Below are 10,868 nucleotides of genomic sequence, written 5' to 3'. Positions count from 1 at the left end.
TTGCATTTTTCTGGATTTATTTCAGACTTTGATGTTCGTTTAGTGAGAGGAGATGCTTCCGTAAACTACGAGACGCGGGTGCTCATAAAGATAGGATGTGCGAGAAATAAGAAAAAAAAAGGTATGTGACATATCTTCTTCTTAATGAATTGGCGGCCCTACTTCTTTTAGCCCACGGCACTACCTCTCGACGCGGCCCTTTTCGGACCTGGATTAGGCCCAAAGCAAATGGCCGCTGAAGCAAGACCACATTTCTGAAATCTTCTGTTTCTCATCAAAAAAATAAAAATCTGAAATATTCTCCTGTCCTCTCTCTCTCTCCTCTGCGACGATGCTGCTGATGAGGTCCGCCGCCGCCCCCTGCTCCTTCACCTCCATGCTCCTCCGCCGCTTCACCACCTCCTCCTCCGCTTCATACGCCATCCGCCGTCAGGCCACCCTGGCCCTCTCTTCCCTATCCTCCTCCTCCTCCTCCTCCTCCTCCTCTGCTAGATTCACCACCTGGTCCCCTCCCCCTCTTTCCGGCAGCACCCGGACCGGGGGATTCTCGGCCTGGGCGTCGGCGCCGGGACCGGAGGGGCCCACCGGCTCCACCATCACGCTGTCTATGGAGACCAAGGTACTTCTTGGCACCCCGTTGGCGCCTCTTGCTTCTAATCTTGGTTTCTCCACGGGTGGAGCCGATGTCTCCCAGATGTAAATCCTCTGGTCGCTTACATGTTGTTGTTATCCTTTTTCAGATCAAGGAGCAGCTGGAGGCGGACACTGTCACCGTCGTCGACGCCTCAGGGGATGGCCGCCACGTCTGGTAACAAAATTGACCCTGCCATCGGTTCCATGATTGACTACAGTAGATGTCAAGAACGCTTGCTGTTTCGTGGGCGTAATTTAGGTCCTCGGGCTATCTGTGGAGAGCACACACTCTATGGTCTAGACTTGTAACTGTACTCAAGCAGTAGATGGAATTAATCTGTGGTCTCTTGATCACCTCTTGGTTGCGAGTGACATTTGCGTATGGAGCATCGGTAGTATGGTGATATAGTCGGGATACTTTAGGAGTTATGTGTGGAGTTATATGAATACGTAAGGGACTAGCTCATTCGCTTTTAGATTCAGTTACTTTATTAGACTAGGAAGGATGCATAAAATGGATGTAATGCACTAATGCAGCAATTAATAAGTCAATATTCTTAAAACCCTTTAGATACATGATGTAAACTTTTGAGGAAAGGGACCTGCTGAGTTATCGCGGACAGTGGTAGTGCCAGAGCCAGGGTCTGAATCTGCTCTGTTAGCGACAGTGGTAGTGCCAGAGCCAGGGTCTCGGACGCGGCAGCAAGGCGAAGGGATAGCGCCATAGCGGGGCGTCAGCATGGCAGAAGCTACCTATTAGCAATGACAACTGCAGTGGTGCTAGCAGTTGTGTTGTTAGCAACGATGGATATAATGTTTTTTGCTATACAAGAGTTTACTGGTACAGTCCATGATCCGGACATGTTAAGTAGTGGAGGACTTGTGCAGACTCAGACACCATATTGAGCAATTATGTAAAGAAAAAAGCCCACAAGCTTGGCATAGTATTTTCATGCCAATGATAATCTGAGAAGAAAGCTAACTGCCAGTGTATTTGATGAGCAATGAAGCTATCGCAGGAGAGGTCAGGGACTCAGGGGGCGCAATTCCTGCAAGGCAGCTTATAGATATTGGAGGGCTATGTTGATCAATTCAAAAAGATAGGAGTTGATTTTGTGTTAACGTGATATGGATAGTTCATTGAGCATCATCACATTCATCGTTTATTGCAGTGGGAGAGGCAACAGCATTCAGCATACTGACATGCTACCTGTTCCCGTTGAAAAAATTGATGTGCGCAAAATTGATGTTCAATGAGTTTGCTATTCGAACGCAACGTAAATTTTAGACGGTGAAACTAAATTCCAAGGCACTGGTCATTATCAGAAATATTAAACTGGACAATAATTAGGTTAGATTGATCAAATATCATGTATGCAAAATGCACCCTTAAGTGAATTAGTGTGGCAGACATCACTTAGATACATATTACTCCCATCTCTCTATTATTTCGTGCATCATGGATTGTGGAAAATTCTAGAAATTGACACTGAAAAGAGATAAAAATGGCAATACAACTTAATTGACATGATTGACATCAGAAGTTATCAACCTTCATATTCTGCATCAAACCTTCTCTTATGAATCCGTTAAAATAGTTATCAGGCATTTTCCATACCCGTGTGTAGGCATTTTTATTATTTTCAGCTAGTCCAGTAATGTTGAGGATTGCCTTCAACTGCAAATGGATCCCTCCTTTTCTCAACATGAACTTAGTAATTCTACAATTACGGAAATCCAGGATAGTCTGCTGCTAGCACCAACAGTTTTCTGTTCATGAGTTGACAAAAATAACATTAGTTATATCTGTAGGGTACTTATGTTTAAATATACTATATTTGAGGCAACATTGTTTGGGATTCTTTCATTAACTGATGCTTGATTGGTCCTACTATTTTCCTTTGGTTATATTTCTGAAACTAGACTTGTCCCTTTTTTTGGCCTCAGCATAGACGTGGTTTCGAAGGCGTTTGAGGGGAAATCCGCTGTGAACAGGCAGAGAATGGTTTACAAGGTTATATGGGAGGAGCTTCAGAGCACCGTGCATGCTGTGGACCAAATGACCACCAAGACTCCAGGTGAGGCAGCTGGCAACTAGTAATCGAGATCTGCATGGCAAAAATTAAACTGTTGTACACCAAGGCCACTGCCAGGACCGACATGAAGACATTCTTTTGTAGGATACACTTTTCATGTACACGCCAACTGATGGATCAATAATTTGGTGTGTGATTGGCATTACCTCCATAAGAAATATATTTTTTGGCTATAATTAGCATTTTGTTTTTGATATGGCAGCTACTTGTCCAAAGGATTCAAGAGTTAGAATCCCAGGTTTGATCTTTGTTTGCTTTTCATGTGACTGATCCACTTGAGGTCTATCGTTGCTTGCTTTATGCAATCATCAGGCGAAAAATAGGAATAGAGGTTAGGGAGAATGGCAAATAGATGTAGAAAATTGATTGAAACGACCAAACTGAGATAATTGCAGTGTACCTGGTGGCATTCACCTAGATACCATGTCTAGGCAATAAGGTAAATTACGACTTTATGTAAAATTATAGTTTGACATTTTATTTTCAAGCAATCAGCAGAGCTCTGCCTTTTCATTGAGCAAGCAAGAGGATTGAAAACAGACAACTCTGCCTAAGTTATGCACCAGGACATGCAAGGATTATCTTGGCTTTGGAGCTTTTGCAAATCTTCTGGTGCATGAGCGTGTTGCATGGTGCGTTTTCTCTGTTCAAAATTGTTAAGAGTGTAAACAGATAAAAGACAACCACCACCAGAAAACAACATTCGTCTCACGATATAGCTATATAGATACCGACAATCCAACACTCTGTACACACACCAGCAAACAAGTCGACATCGGCACATTACAGTTACCGGGCGACCATCCTTCCTCGATCGGAAGTTCCTAAGCAAACATTTTTTTGGACTTAATAAGTTCACAACGAGGCACACAGGGAAGCAAAACAACTAAGCTCCCACGTTCATCTTGTCGTCATGTGCTTCATTTGCAGCTTCAACTTTTGGAATAACCTCCACATTCCCCATCTGCACATCTGAAACTGAATCACCGCGGGTGCCAGCAGCCGCAGCTGGTAAGGGAGCAGCCGGCTTATCAGATGGCCCTCCTTGATCTGGGTTGCGAACCACGGTCACCTCGGCAGTGTTCACGTCCATCATCTTGTGTGCCTTTTGGGGTTTCTGCTCAACTGGGCTAACATTCTGAGCATCTGCAGACGCCGCCGCTCTAGATGCGTGCAAGATCTGGAGCCTGAAATCAGTTTCTGGTCGACGGCATACCTTCCTCAGAGGAACAATCTCCTGTCACGTCAAAAGAAATGTAAAATCTAAGTATTTGTCTGAAACATCATACCGTCACTCTGCTTTCCGTTTTATTTGACTACATAACAAGATAATTAGCCTGAACAAAAACCATAGTATCTTGCACTAATTTTTCCCATAATTTCTTCCTTTAACATTTTTTTTTGTTTGGCTGCCAAAGAAATTGCAGGTTGGAAATGAAATCACAAGGAAATTCCAAAGCAGGTTTTGTTGCCTTCAGAAACTGGGGTGGGTTTTATAATGGGTCCACAAAGGACCATGGCGTGCTACCCACTATTCATGTCCAGGCATGTTATGAAGAAAACCATGGCCAACTACATACAAATCAGAGGGGTGGAGGTCTGATTTTTGCCAGCTCGGGTTGTATGTGTCATCAAATCTTCGTGGAATCAAGGATAAAGCCCAAAATCAAATTCTATATGCAGGCAAATAGCCCTGGAACCAGAATCGCAACTCCAGGACCCTAGTCCCACATCTGACATCCAAAATGGTGTAACACTGGAACCAGAGTAAATGCCTGAACGCTCAACAGAGTTAGACAGAAGGAGAATTACCTCAGAGTGATCATGATCATACCGAACAAGAAACCTGCAGCGGCACCCTCTTACATCATGCCTGCGCCTTTGAGCATCAAGAACACGAGCGTCAAAATAGAGGGCCTGCTCTTTGCCTTCCTGTTCAATTCAGCAAAGAAATATTTACTCATGTGAGAAATCAACTTGGATAAACGGTAACACTACATTACAAGACAACTAAATCAAATCAAAATAGACTGGCCCTTTGTTCAACTTTACTTCACTACTTACCCACTGACCAAAATTCCTTACTAAGACCCTCAACAATACTCCAATTTTGAGTACAATACTGTCTTGAACTAGCAGTAAACTCATGCACATTTAATCTCAACGCTCTAATTTACCGTTCCAGGTGTTTGTCCAACTACCAACACAATGATTTTTTAGGCAGCCTTTATTTGATGGAAGTTGATTTATCCATTTTATAAATGACCAGAGATAGGTTACAGCCTCCATTTTCCAAGAGAAGCTTTCAGGGCTCACTTCAATAATAAAGTAATGAGAATATTCATTGGATAAATTCACACCCAATTTAGATTAAAAATCAGTTCTTCTACTCATAAGTATGACTAGAAATAAAATGCAGCGATTTCACAGTCCTTTTGCCATTCACACCTCAACTAATAAATTGTACAATCAATGCTGCCAGTTGGACCAAGTGGCATCACAATGAAATTCTATTACGAAATATGATTACCAAGAAAATGGAAAGCCACAGGAAACAGATGTTGTACTTAAATGTCCTATTCATTGCAACTATAGCGCTGCATATATCATACGTATAAAATACATGCAGCACTGGAACTTATAATTCTTACAGATTAAAGTAAAGGCATTTAATAAGTATATGTACTGTCAATCACAACACTTGAAAATGCACAGACTGGAATTACAACTTTATAGTTCACACAAACAAGAAATAGAGGCTATGAATTGCAGAGCCTTGAGTATCAACAAGGTTGAAATATATAATCAATTACTCTTAAAAAGGACCAAACAAGTGACTTGGCTTAATAAGCAACAGTAATCTGTTTGCCATGTGCACCGCAGTCAAAACAGAAACTTTGGAAGACCCAAGACTTTTGGCAGGTGAAACCCGGCCGACATACCCCCACTCTATCAGAGGCCAACAAGTAATAGAAATAAAATAATCTCGGAATAATAAGTTAACAAGCAGAATTTTCAAGTGCCAAGTCAGGTGAACAGAAGTCCTTTAAGATGATGACTACCTGAAAACAAAGAATGAGATCCCCAGGAAGCACAGCAACACATTCTGCAGATTCACATGGAAGAGACCGCAGCCGCACACATTTACGAACATTAATCCATTCATCCTCCTCAGGCCCAAATCCAGAAAATCGAACTTTTACTTCCTGAAACACAAAAAGTTAATAAGTGCAAGCACAGTTGGCGTAACGCACAGGTAGTAAACCCACTGTGGAGAATGATTAAACACTAGAGGAACGTGGGCATTATATAATTGTTGAAAAATGAGCGAGTCTGGTTTTCAACCCTCAACTGTGAAAAACACAAATCACCCCTAAGACTGGTTTTGACAGTAATCTTTGCCACGTTGGCAGCCAAATCCTCGATCTTTGTGAATCTTAAGTACCAGCTTGACAAGCCACATCAAGTCATCAACAGTTTGTTTCTCTCTTCTCAAACCATACTCAAGTCGGCTCACAAGCCTCGCAGCAACTGAGCCACATGTATCACTTAGAACTCAACAGCTTGTGCAACACCGCACTAACCCTTGGGTGCCCGTCAAACATGTTTGCCTTCCGTGCTTGCAACATACACTACACGTACAGTGGTTCACATCGCACTTCAACCACACACAGTTCCCGCAAGGTGATGTACAGGCTAATTTGGATGCAAAGTTATTTCCGTACTATGGCTGTGCTTCTTCCTTTGGTGTGTGTGGAGTCAACTAAAAGTCTAATTGTCTAAAACAATACTACTGCTACTGCTTCTGTAATTCTCCATTAAGCAAATACTCCCTCCGTCCCAAAATAAGTGACTCAACTTTGTACTAACTTTGCACTAAAGCTAGTACAAAGTTGAGTCACTTATTTTGGCACGGAGGGAGTACTAGAATTATGGCAAATCATCAAGCTTGGGCAAATACATCAAGAAACAAAGCTTTGGCGGCTAGTACAGTGGTGGTGGGTGACTAGTAGTTAGCACAGAGTTGGATGAATCAGTTAGTTAATTTGGAAACTGACCCAGCATGGAAGCCTATGCTTTGCAGTTCACATGCGTATGAGTCTGGGTCTTCTCTTGGGACAAGATTCTGGAGTAGGTGTGCTTGTTTCTCGAGGCCACACGCTGCAGCATAGTGCAGGAGGGCTCTTTGGCTCAAAAATGCCCCTGCTTTTTGCTGGCTGTGTGGAAGAGAAGCAGCCAGGCTTTGATTATGAATGGACCTTGCAGGGACAATGATAAAGTCCTGTGGAGCTGTCATCACGGTCACATCATTGATGCTCGGATCATGACATCACGATCACGGCAAGCAATCGGAATTGGATGGCGCACACTGTGTCGCATGTAAGGATGTTATATTGCACGTTTACACCATATCAAATCTCCAATATTTTCCCTATGCTGAATATAGATCATGGGATTGGTATAATGGGTGGGTGGGGGGGTCCATGGTGGCAATGCAGCTGAATTCGCTTGTTACATGACCAAACTGAAATGAAAACTGCCACTGTAGTCTGATACGCTTCAGTTCCTACAGTTCAAGGGTGTAAATAGCATTGTGGTTCAGCATTTAAAATCGCTTCTCATGATAATTGAAGGGGGTGAATTAACTTATTTGTTTTAAAAACTCTGGCATGTCTATACTGCTATACAATCTTTAAAACAAACATTCAATCTATGTATTTTGTTTTACATGTCAAAACACAGAGATGGTGAAAAGTAAAAGTTATACCATCTAATATCAGCTTCCCATATAAGCCTAATAAAGTAGAAAGTACACAAGGTTCTTGGAGTTATGTTAACTGATCAGTACTTTATTAGTACCATCTTGTAAAAGTGTAGAGCAGGATGGAGTGATACTGTGCCGACTCACAGGTCTTCTACAACACAAAGTTAGATAAGACAGGTGTTCAAAATGTTTGAACACCAACACTGATCCGGCAATAAGTGTTGGGGAAATCTAGGACACAATGTCATCTAACTATAAATAGATGAAAACCAGAATCATCTCTAGTTTTAGTGCTGGTAAAGCGCTTGAATAAATAATGGCAGAAGTGAATTTAGTAAATCAATCATATTTAACAACAAAATACATGGTCATTACCGGGTCCCCTGTTTCAAAGAGCCTGTGGGACAGAAAGGCAGCAACATCATACCTGTAACAACAAAGATTAGTCATGCATATAGAACTAAAAGGTTTATGCAAGTAAACCGAATCAACGATTAAACCCCCCACCCCCCGCACACACACCGACAGACAAACCAACCCACACTCACACACAAAAATAAATCAACTATACACAAAAAAACAGACCACATCTGATCTGACATCAAAAGAGGAAATGATGAATATATATATATCTGCATACCACGCGCCATCTCTAGCTGACTTTGCTTCAAACTCGGCCTGGCCACCATCCGAAGCACTCTTTCCTGATTGGTAACGACAATATCAATAATCCATAATCAACATGATACATGGTTCATGGCAGGTCGGTTACAAACTAAAATCTTCTAAACGATAATAAATACTGAAATTGTTATAGCAGCCAGCACCCAAACAATAAGCCCTAGACATTCAGAGGCACCCCTACACCCAACATAAGATCATGCATAAATTCTGCACCACCAAAGCAATAGTACCAATATACCATCATCATTATCATCCTAACCACCAGCGGAATTGCATGCTATGGAAATGAACAGCATAAGTAAATATCGAGTTATGGGCGTTCCAGCAGCCACCTGAGTGGGATCCGGGGTAGGAAGAGGAAGACCCCTGAGCCCTGAAGGAGGCCGGGTGGTGTTCCTCGGCCCCCGTGGGCAGCATCTTCCCCTGCGGCGGCGGCGCGCCCCTGGGGGTCCTGGCCCGCTGCGAGTACCTCCGGTTCTGGAACCAGTTCCAGACCTGCGCCGACCCGCAAAATCCAACATAGATCGGAATAAGACGGGCCCGTCTCGTATCCCCAGGGAGGGAAATAGGGGGGAATTAAATTCGAGTGGGGAAAACCTAGTACGTACCTGCTTGTACTGGACGGGGATCTTGCCGGCGCGGGCGGCGGAGGCGGTGAACTTCTCGGCGAGGCCCTGGATGACGTTGCGCTGCGGGATGGCATTGTTGAGGTGGCGGAGGTGCTCCTCCATCTCCGCCACCTCCGCGTGCGTGAACCGGAACGCGGGGCCCCCGCTGCTCGGCGGCCGCCCCATCCTCCCCCTCCGGCGCTGCTGCGAGTGGCGCGGTGAGGAGGCTCGACGGATAGATCGTCGGAGTAGGGAGACTGGAGAGGGGGGAGGGAGGAGATGCGTTGCCGGTTCAGACAGGCAGCCGCTGATCCGCCACGGGATCTCGCCTCTGTGTCTCCTGCGGCTGTACCGTGTGCCGCTGCCTGTGTTGCCTGCCTTTTCTGCGGGATCCGAGCTGGGTTGCCTAGCCGAACTCCACGACCGAACATCCGTTTTGCGCAGATTCTGTAGGCGTGTTTGGCAGCCGCAGTGACCGCCTGACCGGGCCTGCTAGCTCATGTCTGGCTTAGAATAGGTTGTATTTAATTTTGTTGGTAAAATGTTTATGTCATCAACCAACAAGCTATCATACAACTACTCCAATGGATTGTATATAAGGTTAGTCATAGTGGGAGTAACTTAGCTAGTAACATAGCGCACTCCAAGAAAATTTTGCTAATGTGGCATGTAGTTAACGAGAAGTGGTAACATAATATGTTAATGTAACATAACGGTTTTCAAGACAAGATGAGTCTACAAACTAATAAATGAAGTCATCTATGACACCACTACTATGTTACTTTGCACTATGAAGGTAGTAATTTAGACTAGTGTCATATGCATGACACTAGTATAAGTTACTCTCCACTATGACCAGCTTAAGCTATCTAATAGATGGTGAGAAAATAAATGTGATTGCTCTTTATTTTACCTTGGAGCTTGTGCAAAGCTTGTTGGTCAATCTACATACAACTTTGCTCTCTCTTCACATTTAATACATGTCACATCATCACTATATCCTAGGTGGCAAATTTACCAACACCAATCTTACAACTGTTGAAGATGCCCTTACACGAGTCTGGTTGAGTAAATGCAGCCTCTAAATCAACATCTGCAACCTGTTTGATTGCCCGCATTAGGGTATAGTTTAGCACATGGAGTTTGCTTGTCCGTATTGTTTGAACTGACACATAAGCATGGTTGTTTGGTTGCACACACGATGCGAGGTATGCTGACTTTTTATCTTATGTGGAGGTTACCTTACATATGATCACATCTAGCACACTAACGTCATAATACTGCTGGAATGGCGACGAACTGCACGATGATGATGAAGTTCTTCACCGCAAGGCGGGGCGCCGTCTTGGCAACTGCAACATTGCCAACATCAACCACGTCAATTGTGTGCTTTTTCGCACATAGTTGGCGTAACCTTCTTTTGCCGCCCGTCTAGTCTTAAAACTTCTATGCTTGTTCTTGTTATAAGGTGTAACTTGTTCACTGCAAGTTTCTCATGAACTGTAAACCCCTGGTGCTTTTCTGACAAACACCGCATACCATTTGTCCTAGCAGTGCACAAGAGCAGCAGCTGAAGCAGTAAGCAAAAGAACAATCAAGAAGCAAGCAATGGAGTAGAAGTAGTAAGCATGCATGATCATATGGCATAGCAAATTCTAACATAGCACTACTATGATGACATCGTACCACCACACCGAAAAGAGGGTGTCATCCTACCACCGCAAGTTCACGATCATCATGAGGGGTCAGTATATACCACCTCAACAAAATATACATACCATAAAACAGTTTTCAAGGCTTAGCGCCATCGCCATCCAGGATAATGCACACGGTAACCAACAGCAAGCTCTAGTAGTAGTGCTTGCTCAGCCAGCTCCTAAGCCAAAGCACCCCATGGGCGTCAGCCATGGCAACAAACCCAACACCCTGGCCCTTATTTGTAACGCCCCGAGACCGATGTGCCAGGTGTCCTCCAGGTATTCGTTGTTGTTGCCTTGTCATTGCTTGCGTGCCATGCATTGCATATCATGTCATCATGTGCATTTCATTTGCATACATGTTCGTCTCATGCATCCGAGCATT

The 10,868-nt window shown here is 43.8% G+C and overlaps 2 protein-coding genes across 3 annotated transcripts; one reads left to right on the top strand and one right to left on the bottom strand.

Annotated features, from left to right (window-relative positions):
• The first annotated feature begins 271 nt into the window (after nucleotides 1–271).
• LOC125525579 (protein BOLA4, chloroplastic/mitochondrial) lies at nucleotides 272–2,923 on the top strand. Its single transcript, XM_048690585.1, has 3 exons — nucleotides 272–619; nucleotides 741–808; nucleotides 2,581–2,923. Exons 1-3 carry the CDS (start codon nucleotides 332–334, stop codon nucleotides 2,729–2,731), a joined length of 507 nt encoding a protein of 168 aa, XP_048546542.1. The 5' UTR covers nucleotides 272–331; the 3' UTR covers nucleotides 2,732–2,923.
• Nucleotides 2,924–3,421: 498 nt separating this feature from the next.
• LOC125525578 (protein SAWADEE HOMEODOMAIN HOMOLOG 2) lies at nucleotides 3,422–9,209 on the bottom strand. Of its 2 annotated transcripts, none has more exons than XM_048690584.1 (7): nucleotides 8,787–9,209; nucleotides 8,511–8,673; nucleotides 8,135–8,198; nucleotides 7,870–7,921; nucleotides 5,792–5,935; nucleotides 4,542–4,661; nucleotides 3,422–3,963 (listed from the first exon to the last, which is right to left on the bottom strand). In XM_048690584.1, the coding sequence occupies exons 1-7, from the start codon at nucleotides 8,970–8,972 to the stop codon at nucleotides 3,616–3,618; spliced, it is 1,077 nt and encodes a 358-aa protein (XP_048546541.1). In that variant the 5' UTR covers nucleotides 8,973–9,209; the 3' UTR covers nucleotides 3,422–3,615. The 2 variants fall into 2 exon arrangements, with proteins under 2 accessions (XP_048546541.1, XP_048546540.1); XM_048690583.1 differs by having other exon boundaries at nucleotides 3,422–3,966; nucleotides 8,787–9,205.
• Between the last annotated feature and the right edge of the window lie 1,659 nt (nucleotides 9,210–10,868).

Source organism: Triticum urartu, chromosome 7 (assembly GCF_003073215.2).
Source record: "Triticum urartu cultivar G1812 chromosome 7, Tu2.1, whole genome shotgun sequence".
Taxonomy (NCBI): domain Eukaryota; kingdom Viridiplantae; phylum Streptophyta; class Magnoliopsida; order Poales; family Poaceae; genus Triticum; species Triticum urartu.
The sequence above is the reverse complement of the archived record's forward strand: the minus strand, read 5'-3'. Positions and strand labels throughout refer to the sequence as shown.